The sequence below is a fragment of the Pseudonaja textilis genome, chromosome 1 (assembly GCF_049901715.1).
Source record: "Pseudonaja textilis isolate UNSWEBS1 chromosome 1, rPseTex1.2, whole genome shotgun sequence".
NCBI classification, from domain to species: domain Eukaryota; kingdom Metazoa; phylum Chordata; class Lepidosauria; order Squamata; family Elapidae; genus Pseudonaja; species Pseudonaja textilis.
Window position 1 is genome coordinate 28,297,359 of NC_141990.1, and position 26,958 is coordinate 28,324,316.

General features: G+C 36.0%; 1 protein-coding gene across 3 annotated transcripts; it reads left to right on the top strand.

Annotated features, from left to right (window-relative positions):
* The first annotated feature begins 4,179 nt into the window (after positions 1 to 4,179).
* LOC113446317 (L-threonine 3-dehydrogenase, mitochondrial-like) lies at positions 4,180 to 26,704 on the top strand. 3 transcript variants are annotated; one of them, XM_026715935.2, is made up of 9 exons: positions 4,180 to 4,319; positions 16,302 to 16,497; positions 17,300 to 17,342; positions 17,706 to 17,776; positions 19,075 to 19,224; positions 19,345 to 19,517; positions 21,420 to 21,510; positions 22,701 to 22,970; positions 23,619 to 26,704. In XM_026715935.2, exons 2-9 carry the CDS (start codon positions 16,314 to 16,316, stop codon positions 23,765 to 23,767), a joined length of 1,131 nt encoding a protein of 376 aa, XP_026571720.1. In that variant the 5' UTR covers positions 4,180 to 4,319; positions 16,302 to 16,313; the 3' UTR covers positions 23,768 to 26,704. The 3 variants fall into 3 exon arrangements, with proteins under 3 accessions (XP_026571720.1, XP_087786196.1, XP_026571719.1); XM_087930070.1 differs by lacking the exon at positions 4,180 to 4,319 and adding an exon at positions 5,380 to 5,409; XM_026715934.2 differs by lacking the exon at positions 4,180 to 4,319 and adding an exon at positions 14,580 to 14,600.
* Positions 26,705 to 26,958: the final 254 nt, after the last annotated feature.

Sequence of the window (26,958 nt, forward strand, 5' to 3'; positions counted from 1 at the left end):
CCGTGAAAGAGAAAGTTAATGTACAAAACATAAACCCAAAACCATAAATTTCTCCTCAAGAATGTGATCTGTTTCCCGTTTGATAAGGAACTGGCAAAGATGATTTAGGTATGAATTCTTAAGAAAGGGCCATTGAAAACCACTTCCCTTTCAAATGAACTTGATTCCAACAGCAAGAAATTTCTATTTAGTTTCCTGACATAATTTTCTTTCTGAATTCTTTTATGTTTAAATATGGCAATTTACAGGTCTCTTGCAACATTCTGGGAAATGAAATTAATATCTCAAATTTCAAATGTGAGTATTTACCTATAATTACTGGAATTGGAAATTCTAGATGAATCTAATTCCATCTCCAAAAATGGTAATGTCTTTATGTTATATTTTAGTTTTACCATACTTCCTTTTCTTTTCTATGGTGCCTGTGGCAAATAAGATGCATATTTGAAAGACATATTTTATTTGTTCTTTATTTGATATATTCTGCCTTTATTTTATTTTATTTTTTTTAAATAGATTTTATTAAATTTACAATTTAAAAACACATCAACAATACATTTACAAAGTAGAAAAAAAGACGGGTAGGGGGAAAGAAGGAAAACACCCGGCCTAGCACACTGGATAAAGGCTGGTTGGGGGAAAGAGAAAGGATATAGAGGGAGAGAAGGGAAGGGAAGGGGAGGGAGAATAGGGTAGAAATACAATCAAAAACGAATGATATCTTTTTGTGGCAGTCTGTAAGGATCATTTCTCTTCATCATATCCAATCTACTTCTCTTTTCCATTATGTTTAGGTTACTTTTTATCATTTACATAATTTGTCTCTGTGTAAGCCAATTATACCATGAGTCCCAGTTGTCGTAAAATGTTGAGGACTCTTTGTTTTTTAATGCTATCATTAATTTATCCAGTTCGGCACACTCACAAATTTTCTGAATAACCATTTGCTCTGAAGGTGTATGAGGTAATTTCCAACATTGAGCAAAGGCTAATCTAGCTGTGGTTAGAATATGGATTATTACATATTTGGTCTTTTTGGATAAATATCTATCAGAGATCCCTAACAGGAAGAACTCTGGTTTATAGTCTATTTGTTCTTTAGTTATCTCCTCCAACCATTTTCTAATTTTTTGCCAAAATTTTTGGGTAGTTTTAGACAGGGGAGAGTAGAGGACATCTGGAGATAGCTAGCTATTACAAGCAGGCATAAAGGCCCTCATTTGCTAGCATCACAAGGGATGGTGAGCAGCAAGACTTGGTTCATCCCCCAGGCATTTGGGTCAGTGGATAGATAAGCTCTGCTGTTGTTGGTAGTTTAATTAAATTCATGATTTTCTTAAGTGCTTGTCTGAGAGAGTTGTTTGTTTTAATCTTGTAATACACCCAAAATCACTTGTGTGAGATGGATGGCTATATAAGTTAAACAAACAAATAAACAAGGAAAGCAGTGTTTTGCTGGATCACATCCCTAGTGCATTTAATCCATCAGCCTTTTCTCACAATGGCCAACCAATTACACAAGGAAATCTACTTCTCTCCTAGCAGATGGCCAGAGGCAATCATGCTGCCATCAAAGCTAATAAACATTTACCCTGATGATTTCTATGAATTGTCCTGGTAGCAGAATTACAAATTCCAACATTCAATTACACATTGTGTTGATACTTTTGGCTTTTTTATATATACCGGTACTTTATTGTACTATGTTGGTCTTTTTTCAACTATAGAGGCATATTGTATCACTACAATTATTCCAAGATTCCTTATCAGTCAAGTGCTAGCTTGGATCCCTAGTTCGTATGAATATGTAGGACTTTTGGTACCAATGTGTATCATTTTACACTTGCTCATATTGAATGACATCTACCATTTTCACACCCACTCCCCTAATGTGCAGAGATCGCCGTAAGAGATTCTTGCTGACTTGCTCCTTTAAATCTAGTTCATTATTATATGTATGAACTGCTCTGCTGAAATGTAAAGAAAATAATATGGTTCATCCTTACAAGTGATGAGGACATAAAAAGTTTTCCTGTTTCATCTGAACCAAAGAAAGGCAAAAAGAAAATCCCCAAATAAATAGGTAGTGGCTTGGGGCCTGGCTATCTATGAGACTGCTTATTTCAGATACACATGCCAATGTTTCCCGTTGCCTGTGAGGTGTGATGAGAAGGGATATGGAGGTTAGCATTCCTTGTTGCTGTCAAAATAACACCTCCCAGAAAACGATTCCTGTTCTGATGTTTAGGAAGCTAGATGGTTTTTTTTGTTTTTTTTTGGGGGGGAGGGCGGGGTTGGAGAGCAATTGTAAACTGAAGTGCTGAATTGATAAATGCACCATACTTGAGATTAGCGATGGGTACTGGTGGTAGTGGCAGTTTTATTGAATTATTGAAATATATTATTAACTTTTTTGTAACTGATGATGCAGTTTCAGTTGACCAAAGCAACACAGAAACACTTATGACAAATAAATAGTAAGCAAACTAAATGAAAAAAAAACCAGAAATCATTTATTAGAAATCTTGAATGACTGGTGTTATAAGTGAATTGGAAAGAGTAAAATTCACTAAAAATCTCTTGACCTGCAAGGCAGAGGCATGGAAGATTCAAAATTCTGCATCTGTTATTCTTTAATGCTATTGCATTGCCATTTGCCAAGTACAATTTGAGTACAACATATCATATCATACACACACACAGGCACAAATCAACTAAATAAATAAAATAAATACCTGACTAACGTTTTATATTCACAACTGAAAATCAATGAAAAACCTTAAATATTTATAGAGCAGAATTAGCCTCTCACAGTTGCTGTAATGTGATTGGGGGATATACATCAAATAAATATATTTTCAATTGAATTTCATTCTTATATGTTTAATTCATAAATCATAAAAGAAGTTTACATTTCTAAAAACTTTAATCCATTTATTTTCCAAGATTGCATATTCCAATTCTTCATTCCATCATTAGACACCTGAAGTTGTTAACTTCCATTCTGCTTTTTAGTTCCTTATAGAATTGGACTTGTTTCAGTTCAAGCACTGCATCATTTAAAGTTCCTTTATTGCAGGTCATCTTCCAGGCTGTTAAACCATCTTGGGGATACAGTTCAGTCAGTACATATTTCAGTTGTATTATGAAGTGGAGGTTATAAATAAACCATATTCATAATGCAAGACTTTTACACAACTCTTATAAATCAATTGATTTAAGATATTTATCCCTTATTTAGATTCTAGTAAAATATAACCCTGGCTGCTTTCAAATTAGGGTTATTCCCACAATGTCAATTTCTCATATGATTTGGGATCAATATGTGACCCCTTATCTATTTATAAGCAAATATGGCTACAAGTTTTCAAGACTGAAAATAAATATTCCTATTTAATATACTTGGAGCATAAAACTTCCAAGTTTTCAGAGATAGACAGACAGACAATGCAGGCTCTATAGTAAAAGTGAAAATGGGCATTAACCTTGGAATCCTTAAAATATACATGAATCTCAATATAGAATGCATTTCAATATTAATCTTGCCCTAAGACATAACAGAAATTTTAGGCATTGCACTGCATTAACTGAAATTGCATCTATTAAACATATTGTGCTATCGTTTGAGAAAAACCATGAACCCAAGTCTTTTAGAATCAGTACAAATTGTAATCCTTGCCTGTTGAACAATCTACTGAAAATTCAAATCCCAAAGGCATCATATTATAGACTTTTGCCAATTAATAATGTAACTAAAATAAGAGCTATATTGTACATTCTCAGCAAACCGTGATGGGTGACTATTATTTAGAGAGGTTGCCATCTAAATCTATTTTATGTTGTTACCCCTTTGTGAAAACTCCGGCACCATTCAGCCTGCGCTGCTCCTTTAATAATTAACCGGGTGAGGGAGGGAGAGGAGGCGATATTTACCTATAAATGGAAGTGACGTCACACGGATCATTGATTTCGTTTTCTACACGTCACTGCCATTCCCCTGCCTGTTCTTTTTCGGAGCGAGCCGCTCGAGCCAATCCAAATGTTCCCATGGTAACCGGGGTAAGTGCCAGTGGCCCCCTGCCAGCAATATTCAATGGCGAGGTGCGGGTTCCTCCGCTCAGAGGCCGGTTTGCATCAAGGAAAAACTGTCAGAGCTGCTCGCCGGTGCCCAATCAGAGGGCAGAATTGAAGCGAAAGTGGGAGGGACTTGCCAGCAGCCGGCGGTGCAGAAGTATAAGACGGGGAAGGCGAGTGTCGCGTGTGATTCTCCGGTGAGTGTCTGGTGTTCCCGTGGATCGTCTGAGAAGAAAGACCTGTAGGTGAGTAACCGAGGACCATTCTGCTTTTCTCCATTAAAAAGAAAAATCGTCTCCTGTCGTTTATTTATATCCTGATCGTTACTTAATCTGTACATTTCTTCATTTTCTCAATCGGAAGATGGGGATGGCTTGAAGTGCCCTTGGCTGTTAAAATCATTTACTCCAGTAATGTGGCATATGCGGAAAGTCGGTTATGGGAGAAAATTAGTTGGAATATTTTCAGAAACATCTTTGGCTTCTTGGCTGACTTTTAACTTTTGTTAAGCTCTGCTGTCGATTTTGCTGTTCGCCAGTTTTTCATCGATGTTTTAATAAACAATCCGAGGTGGCTAATAATCAAAATTGCTGCAAAACTGATCATAGTCATGTTATTTAAAGGATTAATGAGGGTCCCTTTTTCTCAATGAAAAATGCTCATTTTTAAAGCCCTTGTAGCCGTTTTAGCGAGTTAGTGGGCATTTGGAGCACATCCGAGGGGCACCATATTGTGCAGAATTGGCTTAAGGGTTTCTTTCTTCTTTTTCCAGTGTTTCCGGTTTATTATTCCACACATTTTAGATCTTCCAAGATTTTTTTAAGATACATCCATGCAAGTAACTTAAGAGTGAGGTTCCACCCTACAGCAATTTTATTTCTCTTCAGAAGGAATGAAACCTTTTGAAGTATAAGGTAGCTAGCTGTTCTGGAGAGAAAGACAGAGAAACCCAAAGGGCTAAAGATGTGCCTTATTTTAGTAGGATTTAGTGAGTGTACATAATTTGGATTTTTTTTTCTTATATGCAGCTGGCAGTTTGCCCACAATTACGTTCATTCACAAAATTCCAGATTTATAACCCTATCCAAGATTTCATAACTTATCTTCTTAAAAATGTTTCATTTACTTGACTGTTACATTAATTTTTTAAACTTATTTTACTTCTATTTTTGAAGTTTAAGCTTTTGTTTTTACTCTGACCCATCTTGCATTTGGTTCATTACCTGTGAAATTCACTCCTAAACTGTTAAAATATTGAGTCTAGAATGTTCAGTATGCAGAGCATGGTCCCTTCTCTTTCTTTACAGATAAGGTGGGGTTTGAAGAAAGCAAAAGGTATTACTATGAGCTTCCTTGGAAGTATTAAAAAATTCCTTTAAATGCCTTCAGCTATTTAAAATGTATGTCCTCTTCCATTGCCTTCCCTAATATTGCTTGCTCCATGTTCTCCTATACTTGCTTTGTCATACAATTTAAATCCTTTCCTTTTTGCATGCTGTGTGTAAAAGAATATGTCTCTGAAAATAGATCTCTGTGTCTTTGCATTTCATGGGTCACATACGTACATCTTTAACGAAAGTAGGAATATAAAAAGCCTTGTACCAACTGAAATCATTTGTCAGGTTTATGTAAGCTGACTGACAGAAGCTCCGTGGAGCTTTGGGGAAAAAATCCTTTCCAGTTTAAGTTGATGTCTTCTCATGCACCTGTTTTGTTCTCTATTTAATATTCTTAACCAAACTGCAATATTTTTATTTGTTACTCATTTTTCTTTATCAGCTTACCACCTCTTCATACTAAACTCCTTGACTATATGTTTTCCATGCCTTGATTTCTTCTGCCTCTTTGTTGTGACATCACCTTTTTCCCTTCATCTAAAAAAAAATGCTGATTCCTATCAGTGCATTCCTGGATCAGCTTCTTATTTTTTTCAACATTACTTTGCTTTGATTAAGCCATAAAAATAAACTCTTCAGCAACCTTCTCTAAGACTGTTCCTCTGCAAATCTGGTCTGGGATACGTTCCTGCTTCTAATTACTGCATTGAAATTCAGCAGCATTACCTTGTTGGAAAAAATGTCCACCTGAGTTCAATTCCAAGTGGGAAGAAAGACACTGGAAACATGAAGGCTGACTGGAAAGATGGTTTAATGGTGGACAGGACCACATGGTTTGAAGTGCTGGGTAGCTGACTACATGGAGTGGAGAATGAGATACAGTTGCCCTCTCTTGGGCTTTGAACTTGTTTCCTGTTCCTGTGAAAGAAATGTATCCTGATTGGTTGTCTGACTCCCATGGAGCCATGCAGGGGTAACTTTGTAGGTTGTCTTGAGTCCTAAGCTTGGTTGAATCTTGCTGGGTGATGTAATCTTCCCAGGTGCCATGTGGTGAGATGGGTAGAAGGCTAATCCTATTATGTCCTGAGGGTGATGGTCTTTTGTGTTGTAGATAAGCTGGTCCAGCCTGTAGATAAGCTGGCATCAAAATATTTGCTGGGGCAAATATTTGGTGTCCCTTAAGATTTCTATTTCTCTTTTAGGGGAAATATTCTGTCTTTTTTATATTTCCTAGACTATTTCTAGGAGAAAGGTGGGTGCTAACTATCTACAACCTGAAGCACCTTATGATTACAATACCTCTTGTAAAGTATCTATATTCTCTAAAAACAGATGATCCTTTAACTGTCCACAGTGCTGCTTGGCCCAATTACGAAAGATGGATTTCATTTGTGGCAATCAAGTAGTTTGTCGCAGGTGTTTTCAGTGTATGCTCTGCTTTATATTGAATTTATATTCCTTATTTAGTATCTTGTAATGATGAACTGAATGGATACTTAAAGCAATATTAGAATATAGATAAATTACAGATGAAATGTAGAATGGTTTTAAAGAAATTGTATTTATTTCATTTATTAATTAAATGTATATGGCTACCCATATAAATTCTTTTTTAGTTTTGTTGTGTTGTGTAACTGAGAAATGTCTGTCAGATTTAAACCTAGCAGCTTAAACTGTATAAAGTTGGGATCCGGGATGTATAAAGAATTCTATGGAATCTTTGGTGCTCTCTTGGTTGTTTGCTTGCAGATGTTTCATTACCCAACTAGATAACACCATCAGTGCGAGTGTTAAGTTTGCCCACTTATATACAGTAGCTGCCAATGATTGTAGGGATGTGGTTTTCTCCTTGGTAATTCCTTTATTGGGGGGAATTGTTTTCTGCTTGATGAGCAGCATGATAACCTAGAGATGGAGCTCTTGCCTCACAATCAGGAGGCTGTGAATTTGATGCTAGGCAGCGACAGATATTTGTCTCTGTCTCTGGGTGCAAAGAGAAAATATCTGTGGTGAGGCTCAGTGTAGGTGTCAGGAAGGGCATGTAACCAGTAAACAGTTCCATTCAGTTGGCCTGACTCCACCCCAATGCAAGGGATTACAGGGTCATTAAAAGAAAAAAATGTTTTTTGCTTGATCTTTTGTCTGATTTAATTACTGCTTATCTGCCTATTAGCTGCTAGAGATAATGTGTTCTGGTCTTTTTGTTTCCTATTTAGTTTGTTTATTGTCTCATTTGAATGGTGTGTAAAAGTAGTTTATTCTCTGTGTGTTCACTGATGGTTGCTTTGTCTGCATGCCAAACTTCCAAGAATTCCCTAGCATTTTTGAATGTATCTTGGTCTGGGACCCCTACAATTTCCCACTTGAAATCATGGTGGAGTCTGTCCATGTGTTCTGAAATGAAGAGTTTTCTGGCTGATAGTTGGTGATCATGGATGCACTCTGCCAGTCTTCTCTCCATCTGTCCTACAAAATATTTATATGCCATCCAGGGCGGCTGCCGAGTGAGATGGGTGGCACATAAATTAAATAAATAAACAAATAAATAATAGCCATTGCAGTCCTTGCTCTGTATCTTTAGATCGGGGTGTCAAACCTGCAACAAAACGTTGTCACCTGATGTATCACAACTTTATTCCCCTTCGCTAAACTGGAGGTGGGCGTGGCCAGTGCGTGACATATCCAGCCCACAGGTTGTGAGTTTAACACCCCTGCTTTAGATGATTCCTGATTTTTCTTTTTGGATTAATGGGTCCTTTGGTTTCCTTAAGATATTTTGGAGGGCTTTAGTTGGTTTGTGTGCTATAATGATTCCATGTTATTGTACTACTCTTGTCGGTTATTTCTGAGATGTTTTTGATTTATGGTAGTGTTATCTTTTCATAGCTTGTCTTGGTTGTGCTTTTGTGAGTTGAGTGGTTAGGCACTTTTTAAGAAAGTTGGAGGGGAAACCATTTTTGTTAGACAATGTTGTATAGGCAGTATGCTTATTTTCCTAGTGTTCTGGGTTGTTACAGTATGTTTGTTCTGACCTCTTGTGGGAGATTGGGTTGTTACTTTGGGGACTTGGGTTCATATGGCTTGTTTATCAATAGACTTGCGTTTCTAATTTACAGTTGTTTTCCTCTACTAAGGAGATTTATCGAGGAAGCAATGTTGTTGCTTTCTTCTTGCTTTGTAAATGTTATGTAAAAATGTACTCTGTATCTAAATATTTCCCATCTCTTTCACAAATGTGCGTACATATATATACACATACATATACAAAGAAACATTAATTTCCTTTTAAAAAATGAGTTATTATTCAGCTAATGTCACAAAGACAACAAGCACTCTTGCTATTTCCTGGTAAAAGCACTTCTCTTTTCTTGATATGGTATGTTCCAACTCTTGTTTCTCAATCATATTGAAATAAGACATCCTTGTCCTAGAGCAGAGCTGAGGTCCCAGGATCACATATAATTCCGAATCATTTTTGGTGGATCCCTAGTTTTATGTCTGATGTAATTATTTATATACTAATGCAAACTAATATAAAGGAAAAAGGGGGAAAAAAACCAAAGAGAAAGCTTTTTAAGTGCAAGAAAGTAAGAAAAAAAATAGAAAAGAAAGAAAAAAAGATACAAAGAAAATGGTTTCCAAACTTCTTTTCAGTTATCTTTACAATGATAAGTTTACCCCTTTCTCTAAAGTTACATAACATTACTCTCTTCTCTCTTTTGATCTATCTTATTTAATCATCAAAACCATAAATCATAAACTTATTTTTTTCTGTTTTATACAAAGGGTTTCCAGACAGTGAGTAGACATTGTTTTTTTTCTAATTAAGCAGATTAATTTGTTCTTCTCAGCAAGATGCGTCATCTTCACCAACTCCTTCATTGTAAGGATTGCCAAACCTTTCCATCTTCGTGAGTACAATAATCTCACTGCAGTTGTCATTATACAATCACAAAGTTCCATGTCTTTTTTCCAACTGTTTGTCCATTAATTCTGAAAGAAAAACCCCTGGCCTTAATTGTATATTAACCTTTAAAATCCTCAGAGTTAATGTATGCATTTGAATCCACAATTTTCTAGCTTTTTTCATGTCCACTAAGCTTAATGAAATGTACCTTCTTATTTCCACTATGAATTTAAAGTGTCTTTATATATTCTAGACCAGTGGTCCCCAACCTTTTTTGTACCAGGGACCAGTTTCACGATTATTCATTCTTTGCGGCCCAGTAGAAAATGATCCATGGACCAGTACCGGCATCAGCATGCATGACCAAGGCAAGGCAAGCCGAGCGACCGGCCAGCCAGCCGTCCCCTGCTTCTCCCCGCCACCTTCAACTCCTCCTTTGTACTTTCTCATGGTCAATGGGCTTTTCAGGCTCTTTATTAATCTCGTCCTGAGTAATGTGAGACTCCACCGCCATCGGGACGGCTCTTCGTTCAAAGCCATCACCGCCTTCGATGAAACTAAGGTGCAAGGATTCCTTCAGCACCCAAACGCCGCTTTCCAACCAATGACCGACAAGCTCACCCAGAAGCACTTTCTCAAGCGCCGTCAAAACAAGATGGTGGCGCCCAAGCAAAGTAGGCCCTATTTTCATTCTTTGCAGCCCGGTACAAAATGATCCACGGACTGGTACTGGTCTGGGGCCCGGTGGTTGGGGACCCCTGTTCTAGACAACTTCTCTAGTGACATACCAGCAATGCATCATCTTATAAAAATTCTTTCAAGATTATATGTATAAAATTCAATCCTTTCAATCACATACTTCCCTATTTTCCATCTGTATATTATAATCAAATTTTCAGTCTACTTTATCATGCAGACTTGTTTTTCTGTTTATAATTTAAATAAAAGTACATATATTTTAGCAATTACATGTTCGTCATTGTACACAATTCTATTTCAATCTCAGTCTTACAGTGTTTACAGCCATAAATTCTTTTGTGTATTTTAAATACACCATTGGCATCTATATCCTTTTGACACCAGTTCTTTAGATTTTATTTTGTATTCCTCTTGACAAAATTCTTGTATCTCACAGTAAGTTAGCAATTTGTGTTTGCCTATTATTTCTCATCTACGAAATTGTTCTTGTATTGAGAGTCACAGAGCACAACCTGGGCATGAAATATGGCACCTCTAACATAATGATTTTTAAAATCCACATTAAACTTGACTTTAATGTACCACAGCTACCCAGGCCATCCAAATCTCAGGTCATGCTCTTCTAACTCCAAAAACTATCTATTTCTTAGCAACATCTACTCTTTCATCCAAAGCAGACAGCAAGCTGCAAAATGCAATTTCAAACCAGGTAACCTCAACTCTCTTCTTTCCTTTGCATCTTGTAACACTTTATATGTAACTCATAGTTTTTCTCTTGCTACAGAAATTTAGATATATTCTTTTGCCATTGTTTAAATGGGGCATTAGTTGTCAAAATAGGAACTGTCTGAAACAAAACATTTTTTATCACACAAATTCTCCCCTGTGATGACCATTATAGTTTCTCCCATCTTCCATGTATTTCTAGTTGTGTTTTAATATAGTTATTTTGAAACAACATATAATTCACATTTGTCATAGTGATTCCCAGGTATTTTACTTTCTTCTCAATCTTAAAACCTGTTTTATTTATCAATTCAGTTTGATCTTTTATTTTCATATTTTTGTTAGCATCTTTGTCTTTTGTCTATTGATCTTAAAACCTTCTAATGGACTAAATTCTTTTAGTTTTCCCATGTTTCAGTTTCCTTTAAATGAGCTTGCAAAATCAACACCCGTCATCTAAAAAAACCCCTTATTTACATGTTTCTTTTGTAATCTTTAATCCTATTGTATTCTTGTCCTGCTTTGTATCACTACTCTGTATTTTAAGAATCAAAAAAGGAGATGAGACAGTAGGCATCCTGCTTATTTCTTTCTGTATCTTATAAGGCTTTATTAGTTTTCCATTAACAGTTATTTGTGCTTTCTGTGAAGCATAAATCAATCTTAATCTATTTTATAAAGTTCTCTCCAAGATATGAGAATATGACATAAAAAAATTAATGCCACTTCTTTTTCATTATGTTGTTTTAAATATTCCAAAATGTCCCAACACACTTCTAATATTGTCTTTTAATTATCTTTCAAGTAAAAAAAACAAAAAACAAACCTCTGTAATTTTATACGCTTTTGAAGAGGGACATGTTCAGCTATAATATAAACCTTAAATGGGCCTGATACTTTAAAAAAACAAGCATATACACAAACCCTATAAGCTCCCAAAATGCCCCCCCTCTCAAAAACCCCTCTTTGAATATCACGGTCCAATATACTCAGTATCATTCTACTGCCCATTGAGACCTTCACTTACGAAGGCGGGGAAGTATTACACGCTGTACTCAGCTTCCAAAACATGCCCACCCTCTCCTGATGAGTGGGAGCTCATATGACTTCCCAAATGAGAGAAAAATGAACTCCTGATCACAGCAGCTTCTCTTTTATTCTGACCATTGTCTGTCTTCTTGCTTAGCAGCCAGAACATAACATTGTTTGCATGATATTATTTAATTTACATAAAAGTTAAAGTTTACAGTAAGCTTCAAAACTGGAAGCATAACAATTATGCAAGCATCTGTCACAAGAAGAGCTTGCAATCAACAACCACTACAGTAAGGGTGTGTCTGTGCTTTGCGTATCTGGCTGTCAAAGCAGAACTGAAAGAGGAAAGGAAACCTAGAATCCCCTTAATTATGACTATACTTCTAGTAATAATTCTGCTACGTACTGTATTATGTACTGCTTTCACCATTCTCACACCAGTCCCATGAGAAATAAACGCTCCATATACTAGCTGGGAACTCAGCCCATCTAACCAAAGTGGCGCACGAAGGAGATACTAGAACAGGAGTGCCAAACTCATGTCATCACATGAGGTATCGTGACGTTTTTTCCCCTCTGATAAAATGGGCATGGGCATGGCCCGCAGGCTGGGAGTTTGACAGCCCTCTACTAGAACATGTGTGTGTGTATGTGATAGTAGGGAGACAGATATGAGCTGTCTTACAGCTGAGATAAGTGAGCAGTCTTGGATAGGGCACTGCTAACCAAATTATCAATTCTGACTTCTCCATGGTACAATATTTGGTACATCTGGAGAGCCTAATTAAATACGATTTGGCAATAATTGGCTTTTTTTTCTATAGAAGGAATCCAAAATAGCCTTATTAGTATTTTTAAAACTGTCGAAATCCTTGCAAGGGTAATACATTATACAGATTATTTTGTGACCTGTGGATTGCCCCCAAGCTGGATTTTAGAATCTTTATATGAGCAACTGTTGTTAGTAGAAATGATACCATCTGACTTTTTATCATTTTATTGATTAGGAAATGAAAACTGCATTGAATTCACTATGATCACACATTACTTTAATTGATAAAGTTTTGGAACTATAATAGCTGTAAATATAATAATTACAATTGGTTATTGCCATTTTGATTTTGAAAGAAGGCAGTACAGGTAGTGCTTAAACAATTCACTTAGTGACCATTTGAAGTTACCATGGCACTGAAAAAAGTAATCATTTTGACACTTATGACCTTTGCAACATCCCCCATGGTCACATGATTTATATTCAGATGTTTGACAACTTACTCATTTATGTCCCGTGACCCCCCCTTGTGTGACCTTCTGACATGCAAAGTCAATGGGGAAGCCAGATTCACTTAACAACTGTATTACTAACTTAACAACTGCAGTGATTCACTTAACAAATGTGGCAAGGGTAGTTGTAAAATGGGGCAAAACTTACTCAACAAATTTCTCACTTAGCAGCAAAAATTTTGGGCTCAATTGTGGAAGTAAGTTGAGGACTACCTGTATATTTCTAACTGGGCTCTTTATTAGCTTTCTGCTAAAAATGGTCTTCCCTTACAGCAAACAAAACCTTTATAACTTCTGTCCAAGGAAGACACAGCTTTTATGAGAAACTGGATGATGGTCCAATAACATTATTAAGTATTTTTCCGTAGAATGTGAGAAAACAGCTAAGTCTGCTTTTGAGAAACTGCTTACAATGCTAACAATTCTACCATGTTGAAAGAGATTATTCATTTTAAGTCTTGATTTTTAAAAATATTATTTAATATGTTTGTATAGCCTTATATTTTCTGTTCTAAGACCACAAAGCAATAAAGATTTTTATCATCTCTTTTTAATATTAACTTTTAGAACAAATAGCTCTATTGATACTGAAAAGTACTAGGGTCTAATTTATATAGACATGTTTTTTTGTTCTCCTACAGAACATGTGTTTCTGATTATTTTGTCATGCTGGTAATCTGTCACATGATGGTATATTAATTTATTAGCTGCCAGTAATACAGGTTTACATAAGTCTGTTGACTACAAATCTGATATTTGGTGTTCTTTGAGTGTTGTACTGATAGTACTTTAAATTAAAGGGCCTTTTCCACAGATACATTAGCACCATTAACTTCTTTACGTGGTGATGCTTTATCCAAACAACTACAAACCAGCAGCATTTGAGTGCTTATCCTGTTACTGAGTTTAAAAGATATTTGCACTAATATCCCAAATGGCTTCAACATATGTCTTGATTATAGGTGGTGATACAGAAAAGTATTTTCTAAAAGGAAAAATATTGTAATGTTTTATTTTCCTGTAGGAAACTTTCTATCTCGCATCACTAGTGATGCTCATTTGCTTATGCAAATTAGACCAAGTTTCATAAGGAATAAAATTTTGAAATATTTTTGGATACAAGATGAATTTTTGGATACAAATTTGAAAGTGCACTTTGAAATCACATTATCCTCGTATTATGCTGTAATTTCAGTTTTCATAATAATCATGCAGAGTTAATTTAACTTTCCTGATTAGGGAAAAGAAAAATACAATTCAGTCTTCCTTTTCCCAAAACAAAAAAAAACAACATCCCTAGCAGCCCTGTGATTGTGTTTTCTTCAAACGTTCCTGCCTAGTCTGAGGTCATGTCCTTTGAAATTGAAAAAGAGGAGTATGATGTGTCCCCTTTTTGCTGATATCACATGCAGAGAACACACCTTTTTCTATGTAGTGAACAACTCCCAGTTCCTCAGGAACTCTGATTGGCTTAGCAGAGAGGCTGTGCCCTATAAATATACCTCTTTTGCTTTTCAAAACCACTTGCAGAAAAGACGGTAAGCTGGTTATCTGGCATCATCTGTTTTTCATAGGGAGTGGGAAAGTTTGTAGGTTGTTTTTTTACTGAATTGAAAGCAGTTTTTTTTTCTATCTCTAATATTGTGAAGTAAAGCTGAAAGAAAATGTATCTAGTAGTGTGTTGATCATTTTTCCTGAAAAAATATTTTACTGATTTGTAAGACATTGTATTAATATTAAAGTTAGTTAAGCGCTTTGTGCATTTTAGGGGATATTCTAAACTTGGTGAATTCTGAAAAAAAATGTTTCAAGATGGTTGGTGTGGGTTTTTTAGTTTAGGGATTTTTTCATTTTTTTATTATCAATTGTTAAATCATCCTGTGAACTGCTATAGAGTCAGGAGTCTCTAAATTCAATGATTATAATAATGATTATTAACCTTTCTAATATTTGAAGTATAGTTTCTTGAATGGGGTTGGTTCATTTGCAAAGAATGAAGAAAAATTCTATAATTTCATCAGTATCTGGAGTTTGTAACTTCACTTCTTAACATTTATGTTAGCTTGATAGCACAACAAATGTTAACTGATTGATTCTAAAGAGAGATGATGTGGCAGTCACTAAAACAGTGAATAATGAAGTATTCTGTTTTTAGATTCCACTCACAGTAAAACCCAAACCAAGCTGCTAAAGTTGTAGTTTGGCTGTGAGCTGAATAGCAGGATATATTTTTGGTTTGTGGTTTCTGAAAGAGGATACATTTTGCAGTATCTCTCTATTTCAAGGAGGGGAATTCCTGAACTGGAGATTATTTATATATTTTAATTTGAACAGATGCAACACTTTCTACTCAAGTTATGTGAATATTTGGCAGCCTTAATAAGATGGCTACAATTTATGGAAATTATCTATGGAACATATTACATTTTTTAATATTGAATGCTCTGTAGAAATATCATTGCTGTTGATTTTAACAAATAATCAGAATACAATTATATGTGTGGCTGGGAACTGGAAGTATTACCTGCATTGAATCAAACATGTCCAGATAATCCACTATATGCTTTGGCCATTAAAGGTACTTTTGCTGAAATTCAGCAGCACGATCTTGGGATTGATAACCAAGGGGCTCAAAGTCTGTGGATTGCTCATCTCTAATCTGCAGCAGCCTTTCCTAATTTGTTGTTTTTCAAATATGTTGTGAGGGCAATTCACTCCATCCCCAGCCAACTCAGCAGTGGCTGCTTAATTAAAAATTGTGGGAATTATTGGTGCATGTGTTTAAACAGCTTCAAATTGGGAAGGGTTAACCAAACACCAAAAATAGGCAGTCTTTTATGGCAAAGTACATCTGAAGTTTGTGGAATGTGACACATAAAATAGCAAGAGTGGCATGGCTACTTACAACCTTCCCATTTATTAGGAGAACTAGCTTCTAAACATTATCCTATTGAGGACTTGGTGAATCTTAAACACATTGCAGATAATAAATAGGTTTTTAGATACTGGCTTATATTTGGAGTATGCCAGCATCTTATTTATTTTATTATATATTTAAAAATCAGGAGGTATAGGGCATTTGGTAGTATCAAAGCAGATTGATGAAGAACATATGTGTTGCAGCTGACAGCTGTTGTTTCTATCCCTTTTATTGGTAACTTGCCAGAACTTCAGAAATCAATCTGGTCACTTTGCAGTGATGAAAACCTATTCAATGGATTTCTTCTTTTCTTTTCCAGCACATTTGAAAAATGCCTGCCATCAAGAATTTGAGCTGTGCTGTTAAACATCTGTTGAACAAACCTGGCTGTGGTTGTCAGGTTGCTCTTGTGCCAGCTAGAGGTCTTAGCATTTCACCCCGGCAGGTGCCATCGGATGCCAGCTTTCATTCAGTATGTTTTTCAGAAACTGATCACCCTCGGGTGTTAATTACAGGTCAGCCAAATTTTAGATGCTACTTTGAATTGTTTAATATGAGATTTTTTTTTTTACCCAATTGTATCTGATCATGTGAATTGATATTCATTTGGTTTCTATTTAAACACAAGTTTTATGTGGCACTTAAATAAGTTGGAGCACAAACTTCGTTAGAAAATGGTTCAACTCTTCTTAATCCAGACTATAGCAATTCCATCATTAAAGAAGAATAGATTTGCCTCCAAAGCAATTCTAGATGTCACTAGGACTTTGGAAAAAAAGAATCTAGTTCCCACCTGCATGGCAGATTATTTTCCCCAACAGCCAGAGACTTAAAAGATAAGGGTGCTTATCTTTTATCAGGTGGTTACTACTCTTATCAGTCACAATTTACAGCCCCTTAGCAAGGTTCAAAATAATCTCCTTCAAGCTGCCTTTCTATAACTATTTCTGTACACTTGATGCATTCTGGATTCTGTTTACTAGAATCCTTATATCTTCTTTCCCCTTTCTGATGCCCTTCAAATATTTCCACTGGCCAAGCTAATTTATAATGGGTATTATATGTCTACAGAACTAAAGAACATAGTATAGACAGATGACCTTTAAAGGCATCTTATGCATAAAAAAAGTAATTCAATTCAGCCATTTTCAATAATTTACATCTGTAAAAGTGCCAAGGTTTAACTAGTCAATTAAACTTTTCTGTGAACTTTTCTAGGAACATCAGCATCTCCTGCGCTTGGATAGTCCTTATAAATGAGATAAAAAAAATAAATTTCCAACTATAATTTACAAACATTATATTCTTGCTTTTCAGGGGGACTTGGCCAGCTTGGAGTAGGACTTGCTAAATTGCTACGGTAAGACATAACCTTCATTTCTTCTGTTAACAATGTTATCTTTTATTAAGGTTATATGCCTTCCTGTATTTTAATTTTTTCTTGCATCCATGATATGCAGCTACAGATGAGCCATTGCTTTTCTAATATATTATCTTGACCCTATTTTGGGGCTGGGGAGATGGGGTGGAAAAAGAAAATAATACAATCTGTTCCTAGTTGTTTACATTTATTTTGGAGAGTGATAGGGTGGTGGTTGGAAACATCAGTATTATGGAGTGCAGAATATATGGTTTAAAAATGCATCTCAAATGCAGAGTAAGTTTTGCTCTAAAAGCTGTGTTCAAAATGAAAATGAAATATTACTTATGGTATCTTCTCCAGAAAACGCTTTGGAAAGAACAATGTGATTTTGTCAGATATTAGAAAGCCCCCGGACAGTGTCTTCTATAGTGGTGAGTACCATATTAAACAAAGAGAAATATTTAGTGATTATTTTCTAGGACTTACAGTTTTTTCTACAAGGATATTTTATTTTAGTTAAACCTTAGGTTTTTGGATATTAATCCTTACAATCATCCTTGAAGTCATATGACTCAAGCTTATAAGTTACTCTCCAGTTTTTCCCCCTCTTTCAGACTGTGAGTGTTGCCCACAATGAAAGATATGTTTGTTATAATCCAGCCATAAGAAAATAGAATAACAAATATAATGTTATGTACATTGTTTAATTGGCTTTGAGCAGAAGAGTATCAACATGATAGAGTACTCTTATAGCTTGGAAGCATTAGAGCATGAAAGGACATAATTGAATCATTGTAATATTGTTTTTGTCACAGGGTTTTTTCAGTTCTTCAGAAACCTTGCAGAAATTGATGGGAGATTAGTGTCAAATTATGTCAAAGAAGATGTATTTAATTTGACCTAAGCTAATTTGCTTGTTGCTAACTCATTGCCTGAGTTTTTAATATGAGAGGATATGTAAAAGAAAATGCTGCGACAGCCCATGCAGGAAATACATATTTAAAGCAATGTTTCAATTGCTGTATCAACCTCAATTTTGGCCAACCAACATGGTTTCTGCCCAGGTCATGCCTCCTTTACTATACTCACTGAAATGAGCTCTCTGCCCCAAGTGTTATATGCTCTACAAAATGATGTGCTGTGCAACTTTTTAAAATACAAAATTCTGTTCAAAGACAGTATAAGTGGTCTGTCATAGTATTACTCTCCAAGAAGCAAAGAAGTTAAACTAAAAACTGTTCTTTGAAACAAGCATAATTTTTATTAAGTAAAATCTGTGTTTCTAAACCCACTCTCATACTGTCTCAATGCATAGCTTTTTCAGAGGGTCTTGTTCTTATTGTGTATGCTAAATACTTTGTTACGATCTAGGATAAAATAAAAATTTGTAGGTCTTCAAACAATGTTTATCCTAGATAAAATGAAATTCATTCCAAATATATCAAAGCCCTGCTGCAATTCAAATGTGTTCATTTTTAGTGACTTTGTATAGATGACCCATAGTATATATGGACATATACATCATGCACTTGCATATCTTACAGTACATATCTGTCCATGTTACTGCATTGCAAATACCGTATTCATAAAAAAAACAGGGAATTAGAAATTGTGGAAATTGTAATGCATTCATCAAATTCCTTCTTTAATGGAAAATATCATTGTATTTACAAGCTATTGACATCTTTGGCACAGCATGGATTATTTTAAACCACCTTTTTACACTTAGGTCCTTTCATCTACTCTGATATTTTGGATTACAAGAATCTTCGTGAGATTGTGGTGAACAACAGGATTACTTGGCTATTTCATTACAGTGCTTTGCTCAGTGCAGTTGGAGAAGCTAATGTCCCTTTGGCAAGATCTGTGAATATTACTGGTATGTCTTAACATATTTATAGTTGTTTGTTTAGGTATACCTACTGTACTATAGAAGTCTTGTTATTTCTTTTTTTTTCTTTTTGGTTTGGGCTTAAAAATGCTTGTTTGCTGTTCCCAGGGCTGCACAACATTCTTGATATAGCTGCTGAGCATGGTTTGCGACTCTTTGTTCCTAGCACAATTGGTGCCTTTGGACCAACTTCCCCTAGGAATCCAACCCCTGATCTTTGTATCCAAAGGCCAAGGACAATCTATGGAGTTTCCAAGGTTCATGCTGAACTCATGGGAGAGGTAATGATAACCATTTTGTTGTAAGAATGCCTTGTTCTTTCACAGTCAGGTATATAAATAGGAAGTGCTATAAAAGCCAGTAGCTAAATTTTCCTTTCCTTTTTATTCTTATAACTGGTTTTTGAGTTTTGTTATATTGCTTTTGCACTGACACTCTTAATTGTAGCCTTTGCAGTTTCAATTATAAGAGAAATCAAATAGCAACACACATTTGAAAATGAGTAGGCTTTCTCCAGCACGACGATTAGAGAATCCAATGAGTAGGCTTTCTAAGCAGTATGTTTTTAGTAACTACAATGTCAAAACCATATGTAATCTGTTGAGCAAAGCTGATAAATACTGGAGAACAATTTGTTTTTCAAAGATTCTTGACCATTGGATTGTGTGCAGATTCAAGTGGCTAAGAACCAGTGTACTATATAAGATGGTATCAGAAATGTGAATTGCTGGGTTTCTTATATCTGGATAATCCATAAATGTTTGGCAAATATGTCAATGATAGCCTTCTGAAGTTTCAAGCTATGAGTCTTCTGTTACAGTAGTCTGAAGACAGGTTAGCTAAATCCATTTCAGGTACCTGAATGTTTGTTGCCATCTTAAATAAATTTTCAGCACACATGAACACAGCTATAATAAGCATCAGCTCTACTGCAGCAAGATCTGTATTTTAGAAATGGAAGGAACACATCTGTATTTTGTATTAATATATTTATGTTCTATATTATTATTTTACTATGATCATTTTGAGGCCAGTTTGGTGTCATGGGTAAAGACACCAAGCTAGAAACTGTAAGATCTAATCCTGCCTTAGGCACAAAGCCTGCTGGGCAACATGGGCTCTCTAGTCCCCAGAAAGAAGAAACCAGACAAGCCACAAATGTCAAGAAAACTGCAGGGACATTAACTGGTTCATTTTATTTAAAAAACAACAACAACCCTCATATGCCACAATTCTACTGTATTTCAGTTAGCTTTTTTTTTCTTTAAATGACCCAGCAGTAGAAACAGAAATTTTCTGGTGTTAATGAAAAGATGCAGAGCTAAGCAGTTTTTCTCGCCTATCGCTATGAATCTATGGCTTTTTGAGACTGAAAATCTTTCTTTGGCAAGCCATTTCAGTTTCCACTAGACCACAGGTATCAAACTCGTGCTAGCCATGCCCATCCCCGGTTTAGTGAAGGGGGAAAAAGTTGCAATACATCACGTGATGACAACATGAAGCCACGAGTTTGACACCACCGTACTAGACTGTTTCTTTGGATTTGGAGTTCAGAATGCAGCCAAGAAGACACCATATTGCTGCCTGTGCAGTATTCCTGCTCCCCAAGGCCAATTCTCTTCCACTATCCTTTTGACAGAAACTGTCCTTCCTTCTCCTCACTAGCTTCTCATGCTTCTGGTTTCATTTGATTTGCCCCTGCCTCTTTCTAATTCTTTCTAATTTTAACTCCTACATGTATGCTCCCATCAACAAAAATCAAGACCCCTTTTAATTAAGGTCTTGGAACCCATGGAAATTAATACCGATTTTCTGAAGATGTAAGCGGCAAAATGTGAAATTTATTTATTCATTGAAACAGTCAATTTATATAACCACAAATGCCTCCAGAGAAATTAACATCCATGCAGAACAGGTTTTTCTGGTGCTTTTGGGTACTAGCGAGTCATGTCATGTCAGGCTTTAATGCAAACTCTGCCATTTACTATATATGATTATTATTTACAGCGAATGTTGTCTCTAGAAACATATGATTTTATAGTAATCATTCTCACCAATATAGAACATAAAGCTTCGATTTGCAACAAGTAATTCAATCTGTATTGGCACAAATCACAATTAATGGTACATTTCATTTCTTTTTCTTTCCCCCTTTTAATTTTGTGTGTGTGTGTGTGTGTTAGTACTATCATTATAGATATGGGCTAGATTTCCGGTGTCTAAGGTATCCTGGCATTATCTCAGCAGATTCCCAGCCTGGTGGAGGAACAACTGGTAAGGAAGCTGATGCAGTCCAATCTTTTATTTTTATATTGACCGGCGAGTAATTTAACCCATAAAATATAAAGGTAAAACCACAAGAAAAGTGGTTCTGCTTATGTTTGTGAAGTATGTATTTTTCATGCAAAAGCCATTCTCCGTAAGTCTCTGACAGGCAGTCAGAAAAACTAGAGGGGATGGAAGCAAAAAACATAGGCTGAGGAAAGGCTACTGGGTGCTTCTGAGATTATTTCTTTAGCTTGCCCTGCCCTTTTTCTCCCTCTGATGGTTACCTTTTATTCTTCATTTCTGAACTCCTGGAAATGAAAACTTGCTAGTAGAAACTACCAGGTTGCTCAGATTTTGGTAAGGAATGTGTTCTAAACCAGCGTCTAAATGACAGTTCTTTTTTAACATACATTTATGCATTTTTCTTTTAAATCTACATGAATAATTCCAAAGGTGCTTTTTCCAAGAGACAACTGGACCTTCTTGTTTTTCTTTGAATATATTTCACTTCTCATCCAAGAAGCTTCTTCAGCTCTGACTGGATGGTGTGGAATGGAAGGATTTCAGTGAAGGGACACAGGGCACAGAAAACAGGGCATAGAAAACATCCTGCAGGAAGCACAGCTCCACAACACAGTCCTTTGCAGTTCCAAGAAGGCTCACGCCCATTACTCAAAAAAGGCAAATGTTGTGCAGCCTTCTTGGAACTACAGAAAGGACTGTGTTGTGGAGCTGTGCTTTTTGCAGGATGTTTTCTGCCCTGTGTCCCTTCACTGAAATCCTTCCATTCCCCACCATTCAGTCAGAGCTGAAGAAGCTTCTTGGATGAGAAGCAAAACATTTTCAAAGAAAAACAAGAAAGTCCAGTTGAAAAAGCAACTTTGAGACAACCATGACCTGGATGACTGAGAGTCTCCATAGAATTTTAGCTGCATGAATAATGTAAATAAATAAATGTAGTTTGGGCCTAGACTATAAAAGGTACACTTGAAACATTCACCTCTATTTTAATTAATACAGTTCCTGTTAAGCTTTCACTGTGTTTCATAATAATTTACTCTTCTAAGCATCCTTTCATTTTACCTTTTGATAATCAATTACCATATTGATAATGTTTTTTTTATATGTAACTGGAGTTCCAATTAATGTTATATCACCTGAACCAGGCATGCTGCCATCTTTTCTTTTTCTACTAGATTATGCAGTCCAAATTTTCCATGATGCTCTCAAGACTGGAAAATTCGAATGTAATCTTAAACCAGATACCCACTTGCCAATGATGTATATCGATGACTGTCTTAGAGCTTCTTTGGAGATCATGGAAGCACCTGCTGAGCAGCTGAGCATGAGGACTTACAACATCAATGCCATGAGCTTTTCACCTGAGGAGCTGGTTCAAGAGGTCCAGAAGCATATTCCAGAACTTGAAGTTTCCTACAATGTAGATCTTGTTAGACAAGCCATTGGTTAGTACCTGGCTTTGGCTTTTACAATGCTGCATGAAGCTATGTGCATGAAGCTATGACAACGGGCTGGGACAATTTTGTTCTTTCAAACTGAGAGATTTTTTTTGAGAAAGTATACAAGATTGAAATTTCATTGCTAGGCCCAGCAAAGACTTTAAGCTGCTTAATTGCACCAGCTATATACTGTAGATGGACCTCACTTTTATTTTAAAAATGAGTCCCAAGCTGCAAAAATTCAGCTTTTACCTTTTGTTTTTGTACCTTTTCAGGAATCCATATAAGATATAAACTTTGTGACAAAGTGTGCATTGAAACTTTAAGCTGGATTTTCTACCTGCTAAGGGGGTGACTTTCAAATGGGATTGTAATGACTGGGTTTTAAAAGTTCTTAAATGTGCATGCAGATACCTTAAAGAATATACTTTATCTCCAGTGAGAAAGAAATCTGTTAAGCATACAAAGCTGCTTTTTCTGCACTGCGTATTATAAGAGAGTTTTGACATCACCTCTCTTCTAACTGTTTTCTCTGTTTGAAAATTGGTGCTTTCTAAACTTCCTAAGTGGGAAAAAAGTGAAATTCTTGGGTTGGACTTTCAAAGCCCTTTGCCTTTGATTTAATATATATGTTTTTCTTTATTTTTGTTGAAGCTGACAGTTGGCCAATGGTTTTTGATGACAACAATGCCCGCCAAGATTGGGGATGGAAACATGATTATGATCTTCCAGACCTGGTGACCACCATGTTCAACTTCCTTACCTCTGTCCGTTCCGTGTCCAGAGTTGCTCAAGTCAGCTAAGTCTTTATATGATGCAGCCACCAGATGTCTCAGAAACACTTCATCTACTAAAATTTGAAGAGCCTGCTTTTCGAACATGATCATTGATTTCTCAGTTCACTTTTCTTTTTGCTAAAGAAATATACATGCATATACAGTATATTTGCTAAAGATATACACACATACACATACATGCATATACTGAGAAAAAGTTTGTATACACTTCTGAAAGCTGTCTATACCCTCAGGAAATACTTGTTCATTAACTGCAGTTACTCTCCTAATTCTAAAAGTTTATTTGGAATATACTCTTTTTTTTGTTGTTGTTTTGTTCTTTTATAGGGCTATACATGCTTCAGTAAGAATGTGGAAGGTGTACTTTGGAACTCATATGAACATATCATCCTTTTGCTATTCATTCAAGCTTCTGTCAAGCTTGAGGCTGACATTCTGTTTTTAAGGATTCTATTCAAGCCTGACCAAAAATGCTTCTGTAGAAGGCTGAAAAAAAATGGGCTAGTATAATGAGTGAGCAGAGAGATTCTGAGCTTGTGTAAGGATCAAAACATCTTTTCCTATTCATTTTGAAGTGTGCCCAACCTTAAAAACTACAACTAAAACTAAATTATGTCCTACCTTGAATTTCCTGGGCTATAAAATGTAGATAATATGGGAAGGAGAGGAGCATTAAAGAGAGACTTCACAAAAGGGAAACATATTCTCAACTTTGTTGATTTTTTGATAGTTTGTTCCACCTTAAAGTGCAAATTCTCCTGAACTTCCTACTCCCACATTCATAGAAAACTGAACACAACTATACAGTTCCCTGGAAGGATTAAATATTAGGTCTTATGTTTTTATTATTTACAAGCTCTATTTATTCACTAGAGCCCACCTACATTTTCATGAAGTGAAATTAGTATCAGGATGCTATAGTTTCTAAGAGAATACACTTCTGCATTGTTATAAATATCCAGGGGTGGGATTCTACTGTCTGTCCAGCTCTGTAGAACCGGTAGCTCTGAAGAGCAGCAGACACAGAACCGGTTCTGTGTCTGCTGCTGTTTTGGCCCACCCACCTGCCCAGGTTCTTACCTGTCCTTTATTTCCTGCTTTTTCAAGCTCAGCTGCTTTGCGCGGCACAGCTGCGGTTGAAAAAGCAGGAAAATAGTGCTGTTTCAAACACTGCGCACCTGTGCGCAGTGCTGCTCAGCTGTCCAGGCAGCACAGCTGACGACGTTTCAAAACGTAAATCACCGAACCAGTAGTTACACCGGTCAGGTCCCACTCCTGCAAATATCCCCCAAGTTTGTAACACTAGGAAGCAAATGCCCGGAAAAACCTGGGGGATACTTGCAGTAATGATAGCTGCAAGCTGGGCAGCTGGAAAATTGCGTTAGATCATTTTGGATCTATGACGTGAATAATGCTATGGAAATTCAAACTAGATTTCATTAAAAAAAAACTCATTAAATATGTGAATCGGTCATTTCCTGTTTATAAATTATGGTACTTTGGGATACACGTCTATATTTTTAGGCATTTTGGCATCACTGAAAATACAAGATTTAAAAATACAGTTTAATTATTTCCCCAACCTACTATAAACGTGTTCAGTTGCCTATGAAAGTGATTTTTTTCCTCCTCTGTTTGCCTTTGTTTTATATTGATACCTTCAACATTCCATAGCCCAGGCTAATTTATAGACAGGTACTGTTTGCTCAGCCTTGAGTATTTTTTTATTCTGTACTGTATGTAAAAGTAGGACCAGTCCATAGAAACCTTGGCCCTGAATTAGGCAAGAATGTATCCTCCTTTTAGAGCACAGGGGAATAAAATGTGAATCCAGATATTTCCTCTTCCAGTACTCCTTTGTTCTCAACATTCCTAAGGCTTTGGAATTTTTCTGAAATACTTGTATTTTCTGAAATACTCAAGTTAATGGTCATTTTTTAGCAACCCTGAATCAGTTTCCAATTGAAGAGCCCTAGACCAGCAATGTTTCCTTTGACAAGGTATAAGCATATTTAACATCTATATATTGTGAATTATATGCCCCACAATTTCAAAAAGCTCTGAGAACCTTACAGATGATATAAAAATAACCATAATTAAAAGGAAATAACCAAACCTAATAACAATCCCCACTGATACCAAGGAAAATAGTATTGGTAATAATGTTCACAATTGCAGGAAGGGGACTGCTGCGTCATCAGTCCTCAAAGACTTTCCAAAAAGAGTCTTCAGTTTGGCAGCTTTCCTGAACACAAAGAGTTGGTACTGTTCCAAACATCCAGCTTCATGGCCACTCTGATAAGAATAGGCAGTTGTTTTTGTACCACTGTTGTGGGCTTTCTGAAGGCATGGTTTGAAGTGGAATACATGAACATTTTAATTACTCAGTGGCCTACTGATGGTCTACATCTCCATGTGAAGGGATGGTTGTCTTTTATCGTTTCTTTAGATCTGTTTTTTTATCCCATTTTTATTTTTATGAGTTACTCAAAATGGTGGACCTATCTAATACTCCTTCCTTTTCCTATTTTCCTCACAACAACCATGTAAGGTGAGCTTAGCTGAGTGTGTGACTGGTCCAAAGCTACCCAGTCAACTTTCATGCCTTATTACCCCTTGAATTTTCAAGAGATATAGGGTGTGCTCATATATTTCATTGTTTGTTACATTTCTGTGCATGCCACAAGCATTTACGCTGCAATGCAGTAGACATATTGCCTACATTTAGAATCTCACTTGTAATTCTAACTTTGAGAGAGGATTTGGACTTTTGGTCATAGCTGTTCAGATGATACTTTTGGCCCAATGGGTCCACTAAGCAAAATCTAATCAAATAAGATTACAATGTAAAGAACTTAAAAATAGTTTCCAAACACAGATCACTATGATGTTGAAAAACAGTCACAAGTATTTTCTTTATTAAATACAAATGTGCTGAGTTAATTATATAACTGTCCTTTTTTCTGTAATAATTCATAAGCAAGATTTTTTTTATTGTTCAGTCTGATTTATGATAAAATGCTGGAAGATGACTGGCTATTCTGGTGAGATCAGCATATTAAAATCAAAATTCCTGTATTTGGGCAAAGATTTGGTCTCTTGAATTTTAATTACTGTTTTATCAAGATATTAAAGATTATGTTTCCCTTGTGGAATACATTATAGACAAACTTTTGTATTACTCTGTATGTCCAATG